General features: G+C 40.4%; 1 protein-coding gene across 1 annotated transcript in view; it reads left to right on the top strand.

Moving 5' to 3' along the window:
• The window catches only part of LOC144764150 (complement C3-like), a 604,987-nt gene that overhangs the window by 120,608 nt on the left and 457,223 nt on the right, over window positions 1–27,156 (top strand). Inside the window, exon 6 of the mRNA XM_078650287.1 lies at window positions 5,627–5,709. Coding sequence (XP_078506413.1) covers window positions 5,627–5,709 — 83 coding nt within the window. The remainder of the gene's footprint in view (window positions 1–5,626; window positions 5,710–27,156) is intronic.

Raw genomic sequence — 27,156 nt, 5'->3', positions numbered from 1 at the left:
ATCAGATGAGGAATCGTGATTACTATTTCCATTCTACTGGCTTTATTGTGGTATAGAATGGGTCATTTCTTAATTTAATAAGGGCACACAGATGGCGAGATAGAAATATATATATATCCTTTCCTTCTCTGTCAGGGGATCTTCGCTAATATTTATAACCAGAATACTAAATACCAAGCTCATGCCTAGAGTAAGACAGAGAACTGAGAGAAACTGATGCTGACAATAAATTAAAAAAATATCAAACAGAGAAGTCAGACCAAACCGAGTATCTTCCATTGAGCACAGATTCTACACCATAGTGCCTGCCAATATCTATAGACTCATTCCACGTGGCTACTTTGCAAATTTCAATAAGTTGAACATTTGTTAGAGAGGAGAAGGAATGCAGTGTTCGCTCCTTCTCTAGTCAAATACAGTCCCACTCAGAAGAGGTGTAATGTCCCTATGATATCATGTCCTTATGTATCATGTGGTCATGTGAAAGGCAATATATAAGAACTACAATTGACAAAAATAGTTTGAAATGCCCTTTGGATTTCGCAGGAAAGTACCACAGAGCACTCTTGACATTGATAGCTTGAAATTAACGTCTTTGATGGTGGAAATGGTTTGGGGAAGAATGATGTAATGGAAAATGTCAGGTTTAATCTAAAATCCACAATTATCATCAGAAAAAAAGTGGATGTACGTTGTTACAACGCATGCTTTTACCACGCATGCTTTTACAACACAGGTTTTTCAACGCAAGTCGTTACAACGACTTGCGTTGGGGGGTGCTGGATAGTGAATAGTTTAATTTACTATTCCAACTCCAGTCCCCGTGGATAGTAGGGAAGGTGTTGGATAGTAAATTAAACTATTACCTATCCTAGAGCGCCCCCCAGCGCAATGTGTTGTAATGACTTGCGTTGAAAAACCTGTGTTGTAAAGGCACTCCATGGTAAAAGTTGCGTCGTTAAGGATGTTTCCCGAAAAAAGTATATCATTCTCAGAGAAATATTGAATTGTGCTCATATAAACAGAAAGGCTGATTTTCACTAACCCTTCCCACTGATGTAACAGGTACAATCAAGGTGAATTTGTAAGAAAGATATTCAATACCAGATGTATTATTCATTGTTTCAAATGTTATGTTATAGGAAACTGCTAAAGCGCACTTTCACCAAAAGGTTTCATGGCACTGGGAGCACTAGCGGAAGGGCAGAGATGTAGTTTTGTCATAAGCTTATCTGAAGAGCCATTTTTTTACAGATTTCTTAATTACTCATAGGAGGTTGCTGCTCTTATGTTGGCCAGAAAGGATTTCCAGGTGCAAGGAGTCAACACCGCAAACCTGGTTACCCCTAGCCTCTTCCAGTGGAATTTGGGAGTCTCTAGGAGAATGAGATGTGCTGATCTAAGGTTACAACTTGGAGTGTAGTTCCAAATTCTAGAGGAAACTAAAGTGGGGCTTTTACTCTGCTGAATTTTGAAGATCAATCAGTCTGTTTTAAACACTGTTCTATGTGCAATTGAGAGCCAGTGCCATTTCTTTAGTAAAGGTGTAGTCTGGCAGTATCTTGGTTGATAGACTAATCTAGCTGCTTGATTCTGGACCAGCTGCAGTCTTTGGCTCAGACCCTTTGGAAGGCCCAGGTAAAGGGTGTTAGCATAGTCAATGGGGACATCACTAGTGCAAGTTTAATCTGGATGATGGCTTCAATTGAGAAGATTTTTCAGGTTTTTTAAATTTTACGGAGCTGAAAGAAGCAGGAAGAAGTCACTGCCGCAATCTGGGGTTTCATTGACAGATCTTTATCGACAAGTATGTCACGGCTCTTGACCACCTTTTTAAGAGTGGGAGGGGGGCCCAACCCTTACGGCCAAAAGGAAGGACTCTTGCAGTGCAGTTTATTTTTGACCAACATCACTTCGGTGTTATCTGAGTTCAACTTTAGTTTGTGACTGCCCATCCAGTTACGAATGAAGATCATGGGGCTCTGGAAGAATCCTATCAAGTCAGGAGTATCCACAAGGTTAAATACTAGCTGCATATAATCAACATAGTTTTATATTTTTACTTTTCACCTTTGTAGAACATTTACCAGTGGGCAAATATAAAGATTCAAAAGAATGGGGGATAAAGAGGATCCCTCAGGAACTCCGCAACTGAGCTTAACCTTGGAGGAGTAGAGGGGGAGAGGAGAACCGATTGTAAGCTGTCCAATAGGACAGACTTTATCCAATCCAGAGCACCGCTTTCGGCCTGGTGTCCTCCACACAGTCAAGTACGATGTCATGATCCACTGTCTCAAAGGCTGCCGAGAGATCCAGAAAGACTACCGCCTGGAAATTAACCTTGTCCGCCTCCTCTCTCATATCATCTACTAGGGAGAGAATGACAGGTTCCATGGAGTGACCGGGCCATAAGCCCACTTCGTGTGAGTCTAAAAATGATGAGCTTTCAATGAAGGAGCAAAGATGGTGAGTAAAATGAGCTTCCAGGATCTTAACTAGGTAGGGGAGGTGAGGTTTGATATTAATTCTTCAAACGTTAGGAACCATCAATGTATAAACAACTACATTTTACTCCAAAGGGGGAGGAGTTTGTCTTTTTAAAGGGGAGCCCCTTACTAAGGCCTTTCAATAATACTTGTGCACCGGAAAGCTCAAAAGAGAGCCTGAGAAGGATGTGAACTATAAGACATAATGGCTGTCAGGTGAAGCTCTTTGCAGTGGCGGCTCCTCCTCCGCTAAGGTGGAGAAGCGTCACCCCACTGCTCTTTGAGCAGTGCAAAACAAGAAAAAGAAAATTATAATAACATGACACTATTATAATTTTATTTTTCACTGATGCCCTGGAGCCGGGTTAGGGTGGGCAGGGCCTTTCCAGAGCAGGGGGAGGAGTGGTTTGCTCTCCATAAGTGTGCATAATGGGTTGGCTGGCCATCTTGGGCCGGCCAAACAGTAATGCGCACTTTGCATGTTCCCCACCAGGCTGCAATGCACAACCTGGTGAAGAACATGCACAGGCTTCCAGTCCCTCTCTGAGCGCAGAACCACGGCGCTCAGGCCAATCACAATGCTGCTTTAAAAGGAGCATCGTGATTAGGTGGGAGAGTCTGGGAGCCTGGGTGCTTCCGTTCTGCCAGTGCACTGCTGGAGAAGCAGACAGAAAAGAGGCGACGGCGTTCACAGGTAAGTTTATTTTAGATTTCACCCCCGCCTCACCACCCCTGTTCCGAGGCAGCCACCACTAGCTTTTTGGGAGCACAGAGTAACTGACTTGACCAAGAGAAGGAGAGGGAAAACATCGCTCTTCGCATGCTTTCTAAGAAGACATTTGTATAGGCACCATTAACAGAACCTATAGGCACCCTTGAGTCAGATAGGCACGTTTAATCATGTGATAGAGGATGCTGCTCACCAGCCTGGGAAAAATATTTGTTTGGGGGAGAAGAAAGAGAGAGGGAGAGGAAACAGAAGAGGGAGAGGAAAGGAAGACGGAGAGGAAAGGGAGAGGAAAGGAAAAGGAAGGGAGAGGAAAGACAGAGGGAGGGGAAAGGGAGAGGTAAGGGAGTAGGAGAGGGAAGGGAGTGGGAGAGGAAAGGAAGAGGGAAATTAAATGGAGAGGAGAGTAGAGGAGAGGAGAGGAGACTAGTTAGATATCACTGTGTGGCAGCATAATAATATTGTATGATGTCTTAGGTAGCCCATGTGAGACCCCCCCAACTTATCAAGGAAGCATCCGTAATGATTGACTGAACAGATGAAAGCACTCGCTTCACCATATGTTTCTTATTTTGGCACCCCAAAAAAAGGGTTTCAACATCTGTGGCTGTTACATTCAGCCTTTTCTTCAAGATCCCGGATGTTTGGCACTAGTGATCCTCTAGATATTCCGATAGATATCTGATCTCCAGGCAGGCATTGGATGCCATGGATGTGCAGGAAGCCACTAATCTGAAAAGATACAAGATCTGGTCTCACCGCAGGGTGGGGTTTATTTTCAAGGAAAGTACATTTCTGGTGGCTATATGATAATCTATCCTGTGAATGTGAAGGACACAGTTATGTGACAGATATATCTAGCACACCACACAAAAACTGAATCTTCTGCACTGGTGTTAAGACACACATGCTGTTGTTTCTCTGATGCCCCTGGGTCTGGATAACTTCACAGCTCATGTAAAAAACTTGCATCAAGTTTGCATGAGAGCTCACTTCCAGGAGCTAGTCCTCTAAGCACAGGGTACATAGTTTTATTTCCATGAATAGAGGTAGTATGACCATTGTGCACTGGATGAAAATACGTCTGAAGGGTAGGATTTATTCTGTTCATTCTGTGATTGAAAAGTTATTATATACACTCTGGACATATTGCACTCACACAGTCTCCTTGATGGACCTTTCTTCTGTATCAGGTAGAAAAGGAAATAGATTGAAAGATTAAATAAAGTAGAACCCATCCGTAATTGAACTTCAACCCATCTCTATATAAAGCATTGTGTTTCTGAGAAACAGATGAATTAGAGGGATATTTTTTATTTCCTCTATGTGAAGCTGCAGAATATCAGTTTCTGCATCTTTACACTTTTAAGATAAACATGCTGCTGTTTTACCCTACGTTGGGTTCCAATTGGATTGCCTGAAAAATGAGACTATTTGTTGTCTGAGATAGGTATATTAAAATATACATTTTTGTAGGAAGTGAGATTTGTCTTTGTAAAAAGTGTTACAGATTGGCAAACGTATGTAGTGATATTTTAAAGTTTATGAAAATTAAGATGACACGATTGAGAGCTATTATTTTATATTCTGTAAGTTTATATGACCATTAAAGCAAACCTTTGAGTCTGAAGTTAAGGAAATTGTTAAATCAGTGCATTTCTATTTATACACCCCATCTCAGGCCTCCCCTGTTGGAAATCCAGCAAAGGAAGTTCCTGCTAGAGTTATTGTTTTATTTAGAGCACAATAAATAATGGCTGATCACCTAAATATTTCAGGTATATCATTGTCAAACTTGTTGAAAATCGAGTACAACGTTTCCAGGCTTTTCTTTTATCTGAAAAAAATTATCATCCATGAGAAAGATGGGAGCAGTTATGCGGTCTGTCAATATCTCATCAAATTAATTCCAGACGCATATGCCTAATGTAGAAATGTATTAAAGTTCTAGATGCCCTACCACTTTGCAGACCTGATTACATTTGGCTAAATTTGTAAAGTCTATTAGATTGCATTTCACAAGCAATGATCAGACTGCTGTTCTCTGTCTTTTTGAAACCAGATTGAAGCCTTGTTTTACTATGAAACCATAGGGCGAATTTGATATTCCCTCGGAGCTTATAGGACGGATGCAATTTGTGCTCTGTCTACTTAAATTGAGTTTTAGGTTTTTATCAGCTGAGCGTGTTTAACTTATTTGTGGAATCTTTGCTATGTTTTCATTGTTTCTAGATTTTTATCTTATATGTTTTTTTGTTGGTAACCTTTGTAATGATGTTGGTGTAAATGACAAAATAAAATAAAGTAAGAATCTAAACTTTCTATCAGTGCTGCTTCAACGATGCATTTCCTCTGCATGAGATCCCATAGAATGTATTAGTTTATTGGACTAACCTTTCCATTTCTTTTGTAGTCTAGGATTTTGGAAGATTGTTGCGAAGTATGAGAATGCACCCCAGGAGACCTACAGCACAGAATTTGAAGTTAAAGAATATGGTAATTAACTCTTATTCATGGTTGCACTAAGTTGGACAAACTAATAATCAGCAGCTTTAAAGTGTTTGCAGCATAACTGCCCAGACATGCAGTATATCTTCCAAGTAGCAGACACCTTTTCACACACTGTCACCTAACTATGGTTCAGTACTCACAGGGGGAACTCCAAGTGTTATAAACTCTCCTATTGCTGTTTTTACTCAGTACAGCAAACTGCCCCAACTGTTTACTGTAAGGCATCTTTATAACACTGTCACAATACGATTAAAACAATTGTAAAATTACTTGTCTTGAATATGGGGGAAATCCGACATACGTTCTCTGTCCTCTGTTGTTCAAGTTATTTTGTTTCTCTCTATATGTGGATGCCTACATAATGAAACACCCCAGACAACACTTAAAATTACACCTAGAGGAAAATGTACTCATTGTGGTACCATGGCAACACATGGTCACAAGCTGCTTTATGTTACCCATTTGAAATGGATCATGATAATGGAACTTGAAAAAATGGAGGGCAGGAGACCAAGCGTGTATGGTCAGCGAGGGCCTCATCTTTACTTGCAATAAAGGAGATGGCCATATACGTATTGCCAATGTTGAAACTATTTTTCTTAAGAAGTCTATGTCACATGACCTAAGGAAACTTTAATTACACAGTTATTTGAGAAATATACTAGTGATGAAAGTCTCTGAATATTACTGGTCATTACTGTTCATTTTTAATACATCCATTTGTGAATTATTATGCTACGTGTGTTCATCCAATTACTCCTAGTTTTAGTAGCTTTTCTGATTACATTATAAGACCTAACCAAACTTCGTCTGGAGTTTGGAAAATCAGAAAATGGGTATAAGTTGCATTTTTAGCAATACATTATTTTAAAAGTATTCAGAATATTTACAAGAATCATTCAATTGGCAAATGGAAATCAGAAATATAAAATACAATTCTCAGCTTTTGAAAGTATCTTGCATATTGCAAGGAAAATTGAATGGGCTTAACAACAAATAGTGAGCTTTTATGGAAGTTAGAAAGAATGATGACATCATGAACAACAGAGATAGATGGTGCTCCAGGCCAAGGGTAGCATCTCAATCTACAGCCATACCAGAGATTGCATAAATAGCTGAACTTGAGAACCTAATTTGGCCCTGTTTTTACCTGATGATTGAATGTCTGTTGTTCTTCTTTCAGTGGTCTCAAGCCTGTGTGGCAGTTGAGCACATGGGGAATGTAGGAGAATACCATTTCAAGCATGGGTGTGTATTATTTGCGGACTACATGGCCTGAAGTTGTTTGAATTTTCTGACTGTTGCCTGCAGTAATACAATACTTTCCTCTGAAGGGAAAACTTTCCCTATCTTCAGGTCTAGGATGGGCCACAACAACTGAATCTTGTCAACAGTATCAGAGATTACTTTCCGACAATTGAGCCAGGTTGAGGTAGATGCTGCTGCTTCCTTTTGTTTTTCACTTTTGACAGGCCATTCAGTTAGGTATGTAAATATGCAATGGACCCAAAGTCTAAGGTGTGCCGCAACTGAGGCTAGACATTTTTGAAAGGTGTTGATTGCTGATTCCATTCCAAACGCGAAGCCTCTAAACCGGCAATGGAAATCAGCTATTTGAAAGAACAAATATTGTTGTATGGGATGTATCGGGACATGGAAATGTGCATCTTGGAGGGCCAGCGACACCATGTAGTTTCTCTCTTCAAGAAATTGGAGTATCTCCTGCACTGTTACCAAACAAAATTAATGCTTCCTGACAAATATGTTTAGGCACCTTAGACACAGCTTAGGGCTCCTTTTGTCTGCTTTCATCTTGATGAGGAAGAATTGTTGTTCATGTATTTGAGAACAGGCTCAATGGTCCCTTTCCATAACTTGGAAAGCATTTCTGTCTGTACTAGTGGAAGATGTTAGAGTGTTTCCTGCCTGAGCAGTGTCAAAGTTGGTCTTCCTATCGACACCAGAGTGTGTCCATAACAAACCATGTTTGGAACCCATTTGGGCTCTGCTTGGAACCCATTGGGCTCCACTTGGAGGTCTTGGAGACTATTTTCCGAAAGAAGTTGAAAACTTGGCTTTTCCCTCTGTTAGCCTGACTGTTTAACCGGACTCTGCTCTCTCTGCCATGTCTAGAATATGCACCTCTTTGTACCACAGCGCTGGGACACACTAGTCCAGTGTAACCAGGCGCTTTATAAATGTGTTTATTATTATTATTATTATTTGTCCCTAGTAATGGATGACCACTCCTGTAGAAAGGCAGCAATTCTCCTCCTGTTTGAAAGTTGGCGAGAAGAGGTCCTGGGCTTTAGAGTGACTATCTCCTTTCTTTTTGGTGTTGGAAGAGTACATTTGCTATGACTTGTATATGCCATTGGATTCCTTAAGACAGGTTGGTCATTGGAGTAGTGCTGATGTTGGTTTGGTTGGTATGGTAGATAGGAACTCCTAATAGCTGGGGACAGATGAGGATTGTTGCCTGCGTGCTTGTAAAGAGCCAGATAGCAATTTCCATTCTATTCACTGCTGTTGAAGGGCTTCATCCACAAGGTGGCCTAACAGCGGAAGCTTGTTTCCTTCCCAGTATAAGAATTGGCTTGGTAGTTTGGTTTGCCCTGTTCCCATCATGCACTGGGACAGGAACAGACTAATTTGCATATAGCCAGGTTCTGAGCTGGGATGGTGCATTGAGCTAAAAAACGGTGATGGATTAAAACCATGATCTCTTGACTTGGTAAGAGTATTCTGCATCATTCAGAAACTCTGTCCATCACCACCCCCTTTTTCCAAAATGGCCTAACAGCAATCACCAGCGAATGACAGCTAATGACGTGTGCCTGATGCAGTTTTGTACCTCCCATGTGAAGTAGGTATATTGATGCCATCCTTGGTTTCATAGGACTGCCGCTTCCACTAGCTAGAAGCACACCACTTTATTTGGATCTGCTGATGCTTCAATGATCATTAATGCTAATGTGGTGACCCAGTGTCCCACAAAACCTGGGGAATTACTAGTATATAAAAACAATTGGTTCTCTAGGGAAGTGCACAAATTCTTTCAAGTTAGAACATTCATATCCTGATTAACCCGGAAATACCAATGAATGGAGTGACACATATACATTGACTAATGAAAGAAAAATACTCTATACTGACACAACAACTATACTTTGCATGGTATAATAATGTTCATATATCGTCTTCCTCAGGACTAGAGAGAGTAAATACAGCCTGTGTGATGAAGGATATTGTGCGTCAGTGAAGCATTAAAATAAATTTGAATGGTTGAAAAAAGGGGTATATTGACAGTGAAACCTCATCTGATCTGATCAAGGTAGTAGCATCGATGTGCTTGGTGCTCTGTCCAGAAAAAACATCCCAGTAAGACAATGTACTCAAATCAGCTAAAGATGTGAGAAAACATACATTGGTGTGATAAGTGAAGGTAGGGTAAAAGCTCACCTCCTCCTGATGCTGTAGAAGGTGATGGATCAAGCAGATTCAGAGGCAAGGCGGCTTCTCATTGGAGACTTATACCATAAGGATGCAGAGTTTAGTTAAACAGCATTGGTTATCACGCAAGCATGAAAATAGAGAAGCGCTGTACTGCTCTTACCTCGTAAACACAAAATCTTTTACAATTGGGATTTCTGAAGGAATAATATCCAAATACTAAGCCGCTACAAATGTTAGGCCTTGAGCAGAGTTTTCACCAATACCTCGGAGATCCATAAAGGATTCTCTGTAACAAAGCGAAAATGTACATCTTCAAAAAGCTGTATGCAATACAACCAGAATTAAAAAGAGGGGAAGGGGGAAAGGAAAAATGACTGGGCTCCCGCTGAGCAACTCACCTTATCAATTTATGCCGACCGCTGGCGTGTTGCCCCATCCACACTACTTAGCGGTGGTGCTGTGCCAGAACAAGTAAAGCAGCCGCTATGTAAGCGTGCATGCGGAGGCTGCAACTGCATCGTTTGTGAATTTCCTCTACGTTCTAATTGACAGTTGATGAGAAGAAAGTGAAGCATGAGTCTGCATCACCGTGACAAGAAAAGTTAAAGAGGCCATGTAATTGTGAACAAATATGATACTGGAGACATTAAAACAAAGACTAGTGCAAAAGTGGCTGTGAGATGTCAATTCTCACAGCCACTTTTGCACTAGTCTTTGTTTTAATGTCTCCAGTATCATATTTTTGTATTTTTGAATGTTGATATTATACTGTTTTCTAAACCATCATTATCAATCATGAATGTATAATACTAACTGTGTAACAGATTTAATATTCAAACCTATTATCAACATGCATTTTTTCCTCTTTTTTAACAAATATATGAATAAAATGAAACTTTGTACATTTTAACAAACCCTTTGTCTTTACACTGAGTTCTTTATTATCAGTTGTTTTTTCCTGATGAAAAAATGGTGATGTAATGTTTATCGATTGAACTGCCAAGGAATTTTATTCACAATTGTTGTTATACCCTGTCCTAGGATCTCTAGATTATTTAAAGGGGGTCCTTGCTACCTACATAAAGATGCTATGTAACCCTGGCAACCCGTCTGACTCAGTTTCGCATAGAAAGTAAAGAAAATAAAAAATAAAAATGGGGAAACAGTCACAATGGAATCTCATGTCCAGGGACTGTTACTGTCAAGCATATGGAGTGCTTCAACTGTAAAATGTATTAAATGCATATAACCAAATTTGAAGAGGATTGTTTACAACCTTGTGGAACAGTGAAATTTGTGAAATGCAATAGAACTATAATTGAAAAGAGTACGCATTAGTAAAAACGAAATGACGAATTCCAATATATGTACACAATCACTTGAGTAGATGTATATCAAATCAAATGCTTAGTCCACACATGAAACACATTGCCTAAATAGATTACTGTGCAAAATCTGCCTGCCCCTGCTGGTGTAGTGGCTCTGATTGTCCTGCTTATAATATTCTTCTGAGGTGTAGGGGTAGGTAATTTCCTTACAGTATGTTCTGATATCCATAGACGATTTATCTACCTTTCTTGATTGGTTAACTACATTGAAGTCGATATTGGTTTTCTCAAATCTTTCCAATACTTCCTTAGCGTTGCTGAGTGCCTTATCTTCAATAATCTCTTTCAATTCAATTCAATTCAATAAACTTTATTTGGTTTTCATTTTCAGAAAAAAACATAAAAGTCAGACAGGTATATACTTAAAAAACATTTAGTTATTAACATAAAATAGAAAGGAAGGAACTTGCTCTGTGTCTGCACAGTGAATCATTCATAAGCGAGTCTGAATAAGTATGCAAAACGTCCATAAAATGCCTAGATCTCAATGTTGCTTTTAAAAATCCTACAATAAAAAAAATGCAGTCATCCTTCAACATTTGTAAATACATAAGTGCTGGTTTGATTTGATTAAAATTAATTTTCTTTGAAATAGGAACTAAGTAATACCTTCTCGGAACTGCATACAGGTTACATAAAAACATGAAGTGCAGCAAATCCTGTGGAGACTTTCCGTCGCAGTCACAGGGAGCTAGCACTTGACCTCTTGAGGGCCCCTTGGGTCTAGCCAACAATAAGTGAAAAGGATTCATCAGGAACCTTGTTAATAAATATTTCTCATGTGTCGACAGGGAACCCATGATATGGTTCAGGAAAAGGCGTTGTAATTAAGGGGAGGTATGCCCGGATACTCGGTTTCTGTTCCTCTTCTGCCTCCCGATCCAATCGCCTTTGGTTCAAGAAAGCTATTTTTGTTGATTCCACATCCCTTTTCACAATTGTATCTGGGTTAGAGAATAGAGCGCCCCGCCCAATCTGTTCAAACCCTCTTTTAATATAACTAAGCCAGGGGATGCCAGCCATATTGTCAAGAGACAGGGACTCTTTTAAAATCGTTATGGTAAGAATTAAGTCATCGCTTAACCAGCACTTTAACCAGAAGATCAGGGGGCGCAGAGCTAGAGTGTCACATAAGTAGGAGACCCGCAGTTCCTCATGAACTACCAGGTTCAAGGTTACTTGTGGGACACACAATAGTTTTTTTAGAAACCTGTTTTCCACAACCTGTAGAGATTTTGTTGTCACGTGCCCCCAGATCTCACTACCATAGGTTGCTGTCGCTACACCTTTAGCTTGATAAACTTGTAACATGGCTCCTGTCGGCTTCTTCCCCACTTTCAAGGCGAAGTTAAAAATTGTTACATTGACCCGGGCCAGATTCCTTTTTTCCTCTGAATCAGGGGGTCCCATATTAATTGCTCATCGAATAAGACCCCAGATAAGAGAAAAAACGTGTATCAGGAATTTTATCATTACCTGATTTAAACTGAAAGTTCCTCTTAGTTTATTTCCCTACTTTCATGACATAGGACTTCGAGTTGTTAATGGTTAAGTCCCAGTCAGTCATAAATCCCAAGAAAGCAGTTAAGAGAGTTTGTAGACCCAGTCAGATCTCGATATTAGGACGGCGTCATCTGGGTAAAGCAGAACAGGGATACCCCGCCGTCCTACGTAGAGGAAATCGGCCCGGTTGCCAGCAGCACGCTTTCTAGCTCATTAATATAAAAATTAAATAAAAATGGTGCCAGAATGCAGCCCTTCCTGACTCCTTTCTTGATCTCAATGTCCTTAGTGATCCTGAGAGTACCTAACATTAGCTGTGGTCGAAGAGTGCAGGTCCTCGAGAAGGTTGACAAAGCTGTCTTCCACCCCCATTGCCCCCATGGACTGCCACAGCTTGGTCCTGTTGACACAGTCAAAAGTGGATGGTGGATGGTGCCAGAGTGCGCAACAGTATATTTACTCAAAACCATGTATAGATTGAGACATTAAGCAACGGTGGAACGCCCCTGCCGAAAGCCGTATTGGGCATCCGACAAAATCCTATTCTCATCTGCCCATGCAGTTAATCTTTTTAAAAGGACCTGACCCACCATTTTGACCACCGAGTCGATAAGCGAGATGGGTCTATAGCAATGAGTGCTATTTCTGTTACCCTTTTTAAAAACTGGAACTATAGTGGAGGAAGCCCAGGACTGGGGACACCCGTTCCTTGCCCAGCATTAAATAGGGACTCTAGAATCGGGGCCCAAAATGAGGGATCTGACTTGAATAAGTCTGGGGGATCCCGTCAGGTCCCAGAGTTTTGTTGATGGTCAGCCCTAGGATCCCTTCCATGATCTCACTCCTGCTGAAGCTGATCACAGCGTCCTTCCTGTTCCTGGGTTCACTTTGGTTGAGCTCGTGCGGGCAGTCAAACTTAAAATGAAGTACCCACTCCTCCTCTGTGATGTGGGCCACCAAGCCATCCCCACCATCCTTGTAGAACAGGGCCCCATTCACGACACTCCAGAACCTTGAGCTATTCTTCAGTGTGCTGGAGTCAATCTGCTCTTCCCAGGTTTCTTACTTCAAGGTTTCCCTATGTTTAGCCAAGGCAAATTTATAATCTGTTCTGGATGCTCACACCTCAGATTGAATTCTTGGTTTTGCCCCCGGAGCTTCCCTCAGCCGCTTAGCTGATTTGGAGCAGTGAGAATCAAACCATCTGGGGCAATGTGTGGCAATGCCACCACCAGGCACACATAACAGTTCTCCTACTTTTGTTGCTAATGCTTCATAGGCGCCAAGGACTTTGTTTGGGGTAGATCTCTCAGATGTGCATAGTTCCAGTTCATGGGCACAAGATAACTTTATATTATTATAAAAAATGTCAGATGATACTTGGGACCACTTTAATCTACGTTTACCATCTGTCAGTTTCAGAATGCCACTAGTGGCGGCCCTACGTGGTTTTACAGCTAATGGGCCTGACACATTAATTAATACAGGGTTGTGGTCACTAAAATCACTATCTAAAATAGTAAAACTATTAAAAAAGGACTGTAGCAACGCTGAGATGAGAATGAAATCAATACAAGTTCCTTTACCATTCCCTTTGAATGTTGATGTAGGGAACTTGGTAAGTGGGTCGATTAAGGACATTGAAACCATCATATGAAAGTCATTCAGCATGTCATTCAACAAATCCCCTTGAGGGTGATGTTCAAAGTGAAAACCCGACATACGGGGGCAACCTAACTCAGAGATACAAGAAATTGAGGGGTTACCACATGGGTGAATATTAAAATCCCCAGAGACAAGGAGGTTATAAGAACCTGGGCCCATAGATTTTTTTATAAATATTGACAAATTTGTGATGTTACAATCTCCTGGCAGACAGGCCACCAAGTTGTAGAAGTTAAGGATTCCCCATCTAGTGTCCACCCTAATAGCTGAAAGTGCCAGAATTCCCGTTATGGGGTTGAGAACACCTGCAATTTGCAAACCACAGCCAGGGAAATATAAGTAACCAAGCCACCCCTTGGCCTGCCACTCGCCAAAGGAGTGTCCGGAACAAAGAATGCCTTGTATCCTTCTAAAAAAAGATTGCAATCCACTGACCATGTTTCATGTAGGCTAATTATAGTATATTGTTTCACAAAACATACTCAACGGGAATCTTAGAATTTGTTGGCCAAACCAGCAATATTCCAGGATATGAAATTGTTGGGCCTCACGTCAGCTAGCGTCAGGGCTGGTTCTATTGGAGTCTGTGGGAGTCTAGCTAATGGGGAGCCAGAAGCTACAGGAGCCCGCAGTCAATCGCAATTTTCCAACCCAGATAGAACTGAAAATCTATTTTCCAGCTCCAATGTTAAAGGGTTATGTAACTATCCCTAGTATTCCCGTGTAAAATGAACTGGGGTGGGTAGCTGTTGCAGAGGAGCTTGTATGTTTGACTATCCTCCTAGTTGACGTACCCTATAGCCCTGCTCTGGCAGCTCCCTATAGCGAACTGGGTTATAAAAGTAACCCAATGGGTGAGCCTTGATGACGGAGCCAGTTAATGGTGTGAGACTGAAATCCCTAGATAAAATACGCACAGCCATGTAAGGGTTATCAAAATTTACGATGACACAATCTCCACTGTCCATTTTACGTTATTTACCTATTCAATTGACCCTACTTGCCATTAAGATATTTTTAGATACATGGTGGCCCAAAGTGTTGTTGTGTGAGAACCAGTGAGTGAGTTTGTTCTTTAATTGCACAAAATCTTCATTAGCCCCGGTTGTGAGCGGAGGTGCATACCCCAGTACCACTACATATGGGGTAGATTCAGGTAGGAGGTCTATTGTTGGGAGGTTCGGACTTTGATGGTCCCTTCTTTCCGGCCCGTTTTCCCTGTAGGACCTAGATGATCCTTCTCTACTAAGGGGCTGGCAAGAAATAGCCCCCATGTCAGGGCCACTAGGCCCATTAGTGTTACACCTGTTCTTTTCTTGTGCCTCACCGTTAGCTATAGTTCTTGTAGTAGCCCCTCCCTCTGACCCCTCCCTGGTATCTCATTTTGCACTCCTGAATGAAATGAAATGAAAAGAACATTTGTATAGCGCGACAGCTACCCTGAGGCGTCCTAGCGCTGCAGACAAACGCGAAAGGGGAGAAGATTGTGCTCCGAACGCAGGTGGAGGGGGAGAGAATTCCAGAGCTTGGCCGAGTTGTGGGAGAAAGAGCGGCCCCCACATATGGCTCTCTTAATTCTGGGTACTGTGACAAGGAAAGAGGAAGCCGATCTAAGCTGTCTGTTGGGTTGGTAGGGGTGATCAAAGAATGATTGATGGTGGCGCCCATTTTCCAGAAGGCTCGGTGGGCGATGCACAGGCCCTTGAATGCAATTCTTTCCCTGACCGTAAGCCAATGGAGTTTCTTAAGTTCGGTTATAACAGGGATGTGACGAGGGATCTGGAGGAGGGTTTGTGCCGCACAGTACTGGATGACCTGGAGCTTGTTTAAGGTAGCCTGGGGGGCCCCTAGGTAGAGGGCATTCCCAAAGTCCAGACGAGACAAGCTGAGACCCTGAATCATGATCTGTCTGGCTTTGAAGGATAGTAAGGGAATAATTTTTCGGATAAGCCTGAGTAAACCAAAGCATGTGGCTGAAAGTTTAGCTGCCTGGTGGTTGAAACTAAGAGATTTATCCAGCCAGATGCCCAGGCTTTTGATTGTGTCCTTGGGTATCGGGGGGGGGGCCAAGACACATAGGCCAGAGGGGGTCAATAGTAGGATTGGGGGGGTGATCTAGGATCATCAGCTCGGTCTTGTCTCCATTTAGTTTGAGACATGAAGATGTCATCCATGAGGTCACTGCTTCTAAGCAATCCCTGAGTTTGTGGGGCCCGGTGTGAGAGTGATTCAGGACCACCACTAGCTGAGTATCATCCGTGTAGGTGACTATTTGTATCCCGAAGGGGCGGACGATCTCAGCAAGGGGGCTCATATAAATATTAAAAAGCGTAGGGCTCAAGGAAGAGCCTGCCGCACACCACAGCAAGAGGTTTGCTGGGGAGAGGATGTCGCCCTCAAAGACTTGAAAGGATCGCTCATACAGAAAGGATTCAAACCATGTTATTGCTTTCAATGAGACTCCTAGGTTGGTAAGTCGCTGCAACAATATGCTATGATTTACAGTGTCGAAGGCGGCACTTAGGCAGCACTTAGGTCTAGCAGGATGATGGCTGCGGTGCCTCCTTGATCCATGATCTTCCTTGCCTCTTCTGTCACAGTTATGAGAGCGGTCTCAGTCCCATGCATTGGTCGAAATCCCGCCGGGGAGGGGTCAAGCAGCTGGTGGATCCTTGCTGTATCAACAATCTTGATAGGTGTGCTCACTACCAGGTTTGGTAGAGGGTTGCAGCTGGTAATTCCCTCTAGTTGGGCTAACCTCCCTTCTATTGCACATATTTTTTTAAACATAGCGTCTAGTAGCGCGGATAGCATGGTTTCTATCCTTATACAAAAGTTCCCCTCCTCGAAGCCCACAGATGATTGTCCTGCCGTAGTCTGGTTCATAAAAGGTAGAGTACCCTCACTATCAACACTTAGGTGTCGGGCATATGGAGAGGGCCTGCCATGAGTTCCCTGAGCCGATTTTCATTTAGTGCACCCTCTGCTTTTTTTTTTGTAGTGGGAGAATCATTATTGCTGGCTGATATGAGCTTAGCCATCTGCCCTCTGGTAGTCGCCTTGGATTTCACAGGAGTGGGTTCATGCTCTATTGATGGACAAGAACCAGAGTTTATCGTAATAACTGAGGGTACTGATAAAGATGGACTTGAACTGTCTGCAGACACAACCTGGCTATTTGACAAAGGAGGGCCGGGAAGTGCAGGGGTTAAGGAAAGTCTGCCCATCAGGGATTGTGGATCTAGAAGTAGACTTCGTTCCATCAATTGAATTTCGTGCATGAGGGCAGATTCCGCCCTCAGAATGAAGGCGTCTAATGTACCGACCACACTATTCCCCGAAGTCACTTTCCGCTTACTCTTGATTATTGTACAGTAAGTGCCTATAAGAAATACAACAAACATACAGGAATAATAGCCCTCTGGGTTTTTAGCCTGTTGCTTAATGTGGTGTACACTGGGAGGAGTGCAACAATCAGTGTGCATAAACGCAAGTCAAGGCTGGAGCGCACAGTACTAAAATGACTAAAGGAGGAACTCCACAAACCGTAGTTACAATCTTCAAAAAAAAAAGTGCAGGATACATCACAAAGTGATCAGCGGCATGTAATAAAAACAACTAATTGAAGGGACGGCGCTAAAGTGCAAGGTGCAGTACAAAATCCGGGCACACAGGACAGGGTCTGTAAACCAGTCGAATTTGCAGTAGCAAGTGTGATATAAATAGTCAGTTCGCAACTCATTCAGCGTAGCAAAGAATGTTCCAAATTAGCAGGCACCACTCAGTGTCTCTACTGCCCAGGATGAAGAGTTAAATATCACGAAACAGTACCTGAGAGAGAAACCAAGATGGTGGATGAAAGGGGTGTGGCCCTGCCCTGCCTCTTCCTGGCGATGACGGGCTAGGACGGGTACGCCCTTGGCCCGGGCTTTGCCTGGGCACCTCCTGCACTGCATGGGGCAAGGCGGCACTTTATAGCATGGTCTCAGCGCCTCCCCAATGCATCAGCTGTGCCCAATTCAGTGGTGGTGCACCCTGGCCCACGAGTCCCACCAGGGTGATGCCGCGAGCGCAGCAGTTTCCCTCGCAAAGCAGAAGACTGCCCGACAGAAGCCCAGGGCAGCAAAATGGCAGGTGATGTCCACTTCTAAATATACAACAAAACACACAAGATAATGGACGGAATGTTGCACAACGGCAAAACATTCACCCCCAGTCACAGATCTGGGTTTAATCCATCGTTATTTTGCTCACCAAGCCACCCCAGTTCAAACATGGACATATGCAAATCAATCTTGACCCTGTGCCTCAGGGAACAGTCCAGCCCGAACTGCCAAACCATGTCTTCCCTGGACCGGAATCAAGCATCCTAGGACCGGTTTCTGGCTATCACCCGTCTTTAGCTAGGATAGCTTGACTCCAGTGTGTTTTGCACGTCTAAATATACAGCAGATGTATTGCTGAATGTCCATGTGATCCATAGGCACTCATCAGCCTGATTTAACCATGTCAAAAAAGCCATGAGATGGTCCTCTGTACCTGTCCAGATACAGAGGACATCATCAATATACCTCCTCCACAGAAAGATATTCTCTTTAAAGGGGTTGGAGGTATGGTGGATCACATTCTCCTCGAACTGGCCCACATAAATGCAGGCCCGACTCGGTTGGTTGTTGTACTTAAAAAAAAAAAAATTAAGTGCTAGTTCAATACATTGCAGGACAAATGACTGGGGGATGTTATAGAACCATTCAAGGGCCCCCAGAGCCCGTGCTGCTGCTACCAGCGTGGCTGAAATAATCCCTTTCTTTATCTCAGCTATTTCCTTTGTCAGTTTTTTAATGTATTCAAGGGCCGTTTCTACTCCTAGAACCATCCAATGCCTAGAGCAATGGTTGGCCACAAAACTAAAGTTCTCCCTGAACTTTGGGATATCAATAAAAATAGCAGGTTCATTCTTAACCTGAAGGCCAACTGAGATAATGTTGGCCTGGAGGTCAAATATCAGGCTTCACAAGTGGTTAGAGATGTACTTAACAGAAGAGACAGCCTGGTTTGGGTACCATCTGAATTCATTGTGGATTTACTTAGGATTGCCTTGACCAAAATTATTTTTATATTGCATAATGAATACCTTTTTCAAATCAAGGGCGTTGCCATGGGGGCCGGATTTGCCCCACATTTAGCAAACCTTTACAGGGACAAACATGAAGACCATTTCATATATAATACAGAGAATCCATTTGTAGATAACATCACTTTTATGGAATAGATACATTTATGATGTGCCAATGATTTGGATGGGAAAAGAGCCTCAAATCAGAGACTTTTCTGTATGGCTGAATGAGAGATCTCCTGATATTCAATTTCCTATGACCCATAGTAATGATGAGATCTACTTTTTGGACCTGAGTATTAGAGTGGCTGATGATGTACCGTATACTACACTTTTTTAAAAACTCATGGAGCGCAATACACTGCTGAGATACTCCTGCCACCACCCAAGAAATGTGAGAGTCAATTTGCCCTACCGTCAGTTTCTACAACTTAGCAGAAATTATACACAGAGGGTTGATTTTTTCAAAGAGGCAGATCACCTGTTAGTACTGTGGAGAAAGAGAGAGGCTACCCCAAGAGTCTACTTAAGAGAGCTAAAGGGCATGGTACTGTCAACAAGATACCCTTTTGGAGGTGCATACTAAAGCCTCTGATAACAGATTAGTGTGTGTTACCACATTCAGCACCAGAAGTAATGAGAGCCAGAAGATCATCAACCAACACTGGGCCTTGATTTCAGATGAACTTCATGTGGGAGGAAAGCCTCTATATGCTTTCAAAAGAGGCAGAAATATAAGAGACTTTGTGGACAGTAAATTTCTAAAGACATTGCAAACTCCACACTTGAGGACTCAGTTGATGTTAGCGCCACTACTGGGCCATTTTTAATGTGGATACTGTAAGGCTTGTAACCTTGCCATGGAAAGGAAAAACTTCACACATCTATGGTGTTAATACACATTAAAACATCACATAAATTGTAATTCAGTGGATGTGATCTATGTAATCATATGCCCATGTGACATGCTTTACGTGGGTCAGACGAGACAGAGGGTCAAATTTAGAATTCTGCAACATTGCTCTAGGATTCATTCAAGGACACAAGGGGCGCCACTGGTTGATCATTTTGATTGTATGCAGCACACTGCAGAGAATTGGAGGTGGTGGGTCCTATGAGAGAGTAATCCATAACCCTATGGGAGGAGACATGTCATTCACCCTCAATATGAGAAAGTGCAAGCGAATACAAGTGCTCAATTCAGTGGACCAGGGTTTAATGAATCATAGGAGATATCCAGATAAGTGTCCCTCCTCAACATGGGTTAGGATTACCTTGGTCTACTGTGTCTCTCTTGGGTGTACATTAATGCTTAATGGGGTATGCATTTCCCATGTGTACAGTGTGACATGTTGTTTCATTAAGTATATCCCAGGGATGTGAGCACGCTGTCATTATGAGCTGCTTAGCAGTCATGTTTCATTAATATGTTTTTAACCATTGGGACATTCCGCTATTGATATTAATCTAGGATTGAGAAACTCAGTCATAAAATATGTATTAAAGTTGTTAGATGGATTATCGCGAAAATGCTAACAGTTTTTTGTGCAGTAATCTATTTAGCCAATGTGACTCGTGTGTGGACGAAACATTTGATATGATAAACATCCACTCAAGTGATTGCATATATATGAAAATGTGTCTTTAATTTTTTACTAATGCGTAATCTTTTCAATTGTACTTCTATTGCATTTCACAAATTTCACCATTCTGCACGATTGTAAATACTCCTCTTCAAATTTAGTAATATGCATCTGATACATTTTAGAGTTGAATCAATCTATATCCTTGACAGTAACAGTCCCTGGACGTGAGATTCCATTGTATCTGTTTCCCAATTCGTTTTATTTACTTTCTATGTGAAACTGAATCAGACAGGTTGCCAGGGTTACAAGGCATCCACAACCTTGCTCGTCACAGTGACACAGACTCACACGTCACTCTCTCCTCACCAGCTGTCAATTGGAATGCTGTTGATCATAGAGGAAATTAACAGAATGCCGAGTCTGTATTCTCAGATGCAAACTTACGTAGCGGCTGCTTTACTTGTTCTGGCACAACATCGCCGCTCAGTAGTGTGGACGGGGCAACACGCCAGGGGTTGGATTCTTTCCATCTCTCTGCATAAATTGATAAGGTGAGCTGCTCGGTTGGGGCCTGGTCATTTTACCATTTCCCCCTACCCCTCTCTTTAATTCTTGTTGTATTTCCTGCAGTTTTTTGAAGCTACACATTTTTGCTTTTTTACTGGTGTAGGTCTCAAATGAGGTCCTGTCGTGTCCTTGGATACGCTTGTTCCATTGATCCAGCGCTCTCACCAAAATTATTCATAAATGACTCTACCTACTACCACTAAATTTACCATACAACACTAGGCCCATATCAACAACAGAGCGACTGAATCATGAGGCGATAAGATCTATATATGTTGTTTTAAACTACCCACAATAAACAAGACTTGCTTGTCATTTAGAAAGTTTATTTAAACATATCTAGAAAAACTCAGGTTTTGGAATTTTATTATCAAGCATTAGAAAAAGTCATAAAGAAAGATTTATTTAGCATTTAATAAAGAGAGCATAAATCAAGAAATATTATTCATTAGCAGAAATAAGTAAAATTAAGCATTTCCAAACCCTAACTATCTCACTGTCTCTACCCTCATCACCTAGAAATAAAGCATATAATAAAAACTCCTTTCCTTACATATGTTGTCCATCAGCATAACACGTCCCTCTGGAATCTCGAGCGCAAGCCAAATGTCTGTTCTCTGAGCCCATTTTTATACCCTAAACTTAGCTGAGCTAACTATTTTTCACATTCCATCAGATGAATTCTAACTCTCCATTGGCTGAGCCACCTTGTGCCACAGTAAATTGTGACATCTCCTTCCCACATGTCCGGGCTTAACCACTTGTTCATTGTTCATGCACGAAGTCTTGGCAGCATTTCCTCAGGCTGCTACAATTTGTAGCGAAAGAAGTTCAAGCAATGCAATTTCTATCACGTCTCTTCCTTCCAACCTTGAGCCTGTCCGTTCTGAGTTCCGTGGCACGTTAGCAAATTTCTCCACAGAGTTATCTTTTAGCAGTTCTTTCCAAAACCTTTCAAAATAAAAGCTTATAGGCTTTTCATCCTTTTCAGAATTATTTTCTCTTGTGGCTTTTCATCAATAGGCCTCTTTTCAAAAAGCGTCATTTTTCTGCGCCACCTTTGCTTGCGTCACTTTTTAAAAGTGCACTATTTTTCTGTAGCCATCTCTAAGCTTCATTTGTAAAACTATTATATAAACAAACACAAAAGAGTAATTAATGAAAGAAATACAGTTTGTTCTGTTGCCACCCTCCATTGCTAATGATTAACCCATTAGTTTAAATTACCTAGCTGTAATGCACAAATAAAGCAGCATTTTATATCTACCATTCTTCATTTAGTCCAGCAGAATTCTTTATGCACCTATATAGAATAGAGTGACACCACATAGACAGGGAAGCAAAACAAGCACATGCCATTTATTTTAAACAGCTGCAGTTAATTATGACACAACAAAAGACATGATTAATTTATTATTTTCCACAAACAAGGAAAATACAACATAATGCACATTCATGAGCACACATGTTAATATTCCCGCGTGTACTTTCAGGTGTAATGCAACTTTAAACTAGGTTGAATTAATACACACACAGCACAGATCATTAATATTATTAATTAATTATGGAAGTGTAATTTCACGAGTTGAATTAAAACTATTTCTAAATCTCGCTCCATCAACTCCCCCATCTGGTGATTTAAAAATCACCAAACACCACCAAAAATTTTAGCAAAAATTGTATCTAAGATGAACATGATTCAATTTCACCTGTGTTAGTATTTCTAAAAACTTGTCTCATCAGTTTGCCTACAACTCTCATATTCAGTTTTACGAAACCCCTCCAGTTCTATCTCTCTCTCTTGTGCCTTTCTGATTTTTAAAAATTCTCTTCTTTTCCTCAAGTATTTCTTTCTCTTGTGTAACATGCAACTGATCTTCAACAAAAGTGTCGCAAAAACTATAACTAATAAAGGTGTCAGTATTACACTATGTTTGTTTTGACTAGCTGAAGCTTTACTTGTCATAATGACCTTAAACTTCTCCTTGTTAATTCCAAAAAAGGAAATGACAATTAAAACTAATCAAAGCAGAATTATTAGGAACACACATATCAGAGACATCTTACAACATCCCTTAAAGATTTAGCATCTTGAACTGTTATTTATAAAAACATGAAAGTATTTTCACTAAGCTCGCAGGGAAAAATAAAACAAAAATTTTAAAATTTTGTCTAAATTTTCAAAAAATTTCCAACACCCCCCGTTTTTACTTTTTTGTTTTTTATATACCCTTAAATCTTCTAACAGTCTTTCTTCGACCTTGCGTCACAAGTTATTTTCCAGCTAACACAATTTCTTCAACCTTGTGTCACTTAACACATTTTCTTCAGTCTAATGCCAAAAACAGGAAACCTAAATTTTCAACAGGTAAGTACTTCAATCATTCTCACTATTCTCTTCAAGCTTTTCCTGACTGCTACTAATTACCTCCACTATAGGTATCACCTCTAATTTCTTTCCTGCCTCACTTTTCTTTTCAGGATCTCTTTGACTTGATATTTCATCAATCTGTTCTTTTGATCTGTGTACCAATTTGAATTTCAAGCCTTCATTTTCTTCTGGCCAATTATCTTTTCTTGGTAATTTCTTCTTTGACTTGGTCACATTACATTCTGTTCTCCAAGCTATTTTTCTAAATTTCAACTTTAGACTCAGGTACTTCTTTACTCGGCAGCTTCACTCCGTTAGGAACGTCATCTTTGTAACTGGTACTTGGCAATTCATCTTCTTCTTTTTCTTCAATTACCTTCAACTTCCCAGTTTCACATTTCCTGTTCCTGCTTTCAGAGCTTCTTTTCTGATTTTCAATACTCTCCTGGTCTTTAATCACAATCTGATCAGATTCTTCTTCTCCTTCTTTTTCTAGCAGATCTCCATCATTTTCTGAATCAACAGTCACAACCTCCAAGTCTTCTTCATTCAAGGCTTGTTTTTCAATCAAATTCTCCAAATGTCGACCAACCTGTCGATCTTCAAGATCTGGATTTCTTTCAGGCTCTTTTTCAGAATCTGAATCAGCAGTGGTGACACTATCCTCATCATGATTTTCAGGTGTAGGTACACGAAAAGTATGGCCAGTGTCAATCCACCTCTTTAGCCTTTTGCACTTCACTGCATTTGTTGTGACAAGACTAACTGGCCTCCCTTTCTTCCACTTTGGCACTAGACAATTTCTTTTTAGACGAACCTTTTTCCTGATCCTTTCACCTGGTAACAGATCATGTGTTTGCTCTTTTTCTCTTGTTTGCACTTCAGTTCCATCTTGATTAGACACAGAAGTCACTACATCTGATAAATTCCTGCTGTATTCCAAATTGACACTATCATTAATAGTCATCATTCTTTCCACTGGTATGAAAGCCTGTCTCATGACCTTGTCCATTACAATATCACATGGATTTAAACCTCTCTTTTTATCAGATGTACTTTTTAGAATCATCAAAGCAAGTGGAAGGACATCTGTCCGCTTTGTACCTGTAGCTAGGCCCAAATTTACATCTCTGTTCTTTATACTACCATTCTCTTGCTCCTCAACACCTGAAATTTCTGGTCTATATGTACAATGGAGTAATCTGTTTTCAATATGTTTTCTGTCATCTGATAACTTTGCAACAGTAATTTCATTATTATGTCGCGTAAGAAATGCTTCAACCCATCTTGAAATCAAACAGATAATCACAAAAACATAGCACAGTATGTTATGCAGTGTCATCTCAATGAAATCCATTTGTAAACTGGTGAATGAACCACTCTCCTGTCCACCTGTTCCCATTCCCACAACTGTTTTCTTAATTGTGTTCACTTGCTGGCAAGTCAGACACCCTTTGCAAAGAAATTCTACAATTATCTTCAATTTTGTATTGAACCAAATTCCTCTGAAAAACTTGACCATTGAATCTCTTTCAATTGGTTCAAAACCATGGTACATTCTGTCCATGTCAGCAATCATGCTGTTTGGTAAAACTACTCTGTCATCTCTGTGTGTCCAATTTTCATCCTCATCTCGCTGTCTACATTCTGCTCTCAACCAAGTGTTTTTCTCCTCATGAGTTGCTTCATCTTGTAAATCTTTGACTCCCTGACATGTTTCAACTACAGATGTTAGTATTAGTGAACTCAAAGCATGTTCATCATTCTTGTTGTATGCTGCACATTTTATGACAGCAATCCTTACTGCCAACTGAATGTCATCAATCAATCCTTTAATTAAATTTGCATTTCTTATAAGTGAACTTGCAGAGGACCCGAGCTGTTCATAATCATGCACAACTCCATAACCGTATTCATTGTCAGCAACATCAGTAACTGTGCAGACAGAATATGCTGCTCTCATAAAGCCTTCCTCTGTTCTTAGACAAGAGCCATCAGTGAAGTAGACATAATCTGACTCTGGCAGAGGAACATTTTTAAAGTCCTGTCTGGGCTTTTTGTGAAATTCTAATACATCCTGACATTCATCATTATTTGTCAAGTTTGTTTTAATCTGTGTATCAATTTTATCTATTGACTCATTAGGCTGTATCAAATCAATCAGATCAATGTCAAACTTCTCACTAGTTGGAACTGGAGTCATTACTCTTTCTTGCTGTACTGTAATCATTACTAATTCAATTTCAAGTACAATAGAATAAACTTTTTCAGTAAAATTTTTAATTTCAGAATTTAAACTAGTTTCATCTTTTCCAAGCACAGGTACTGTCATTTCTTCCATATAATTCATGGACTGTTTTAAATCATTTGATGAATTCACATAATCAGTAATATTAATTCCAGAAGTACTAGGCATCTCATCATGCTTTTCTGACAATTGAGAAGAAATCTGAGTTGGCACTCTATCAATCTGATCTGGGACTTTTGGCGTTACATTTATCTGCTCTGGGGGTCTTCTTAAATTTCTGTCCTGATCTGTATTTACAACATCATTTTTACACTGATCAATGTTTTCTACTCTGACACGTTTATTATTTATTTTTGCAAATTTGGAAATCATTAATTTACTCTCACATTCAGCAACAACCTTTTTCATTTTCTTATACCAGGAAGTCATTTGATTTTTCTTTAGATAATTGTTATCCATGTTTTTAAATACTTACTTTATTAAAATTGTCTACAACATATAAATTATGTACTTATATATTAATACGCAAAATTCACTAATTAGTCCACAAAGCCAAGCGATTTTCACACTCTACTTTCCCTTTTCCCTAAGTTCTCACTTTTAATTTGGGCTGTAAAAATTTAAACTAACTAAAAACATTAATGAAAATAATCTAATCAATAAATCAAAATTAAGGACAGAACTTGGTAAATTTAAAATAATTCTATTGCGTGCACAATCACCTTAAACACAGGTAACTTCCCTAATACACTCTGTTTAATTTAATAATGAATAGCTCCTACTCTGTTGTCAATAAATTATATGTAGCCTTGTATGATACAATAATCACACCAGTAATACAGTAGCTAACAAAAGGCTCAATAATCTTTATTTAAAATTTTATCTCACTAAAAATGTATGTTTACTTTATTGGCCTTATAGCATTTGTTGATCAATTTATTAATTAATTATCAATGACAGGTGAAATAAAATGTTATACTCTGCTCAAAATAATACAACTCCTAATTTACCTGTGTATTCACTTTTATTTGAAACAGAAAATTATTTGGCAAAAGGCAATAATAAAATATCTTATTTTAACAAAAGCAACAACAATTAAAATGATTATGTATTTAGGAATGCTTGTTTACACACATTCGTGTACTACCACTTGTGGAGAAATATTTGAAATATTTTTATTTAAACACACTGCTGCAAGATCCTCCTTTTTTCCTCTCTTTTAACCAGCATCAAATTACTGTCCCTTGAACTTAAATTTAAACCCCATAAATCACTAATTCCATTTATGTCACAATACTTGCTGGCTGCTGCAACACTAGTCAATTGTAAAGATGAAGGCAATTTTACCTTAATTCTCGGGATTGTATTCTTTCAAATTTCAATTTAAAATGAAGCTCTGGGCACTAGTATTAGCAAAATCAAAGCCCTAATACTCTCAGCAGAAGTAAACAACTCTTTGACCAATTATATCATCACAAATGCTTCTGCCAATCAGAGCGTTTCTTTTGTCTGATGCTCTGGATACCTCAACC

The sequence above is a fragment of the Lissotriton helveticus genome, chromosome 1_1 (genome assembly GCF_964261635.1).
Source record: "Lissotriton helveticus chromosome 1_1, aLisHel1.1, whole genome shotgun sequence".
NCBI classification, from domain to species: Eukaryota; Metazoa; Chordata; class Amphibia; order Caudata; family Salamandridae; genus Lissotriton; species Lissotriton helveticus.
Note: the sequence above shows the minus strand (reverse complement) of the source record. Positions and strands in the feature narration are given on the sequence as shown.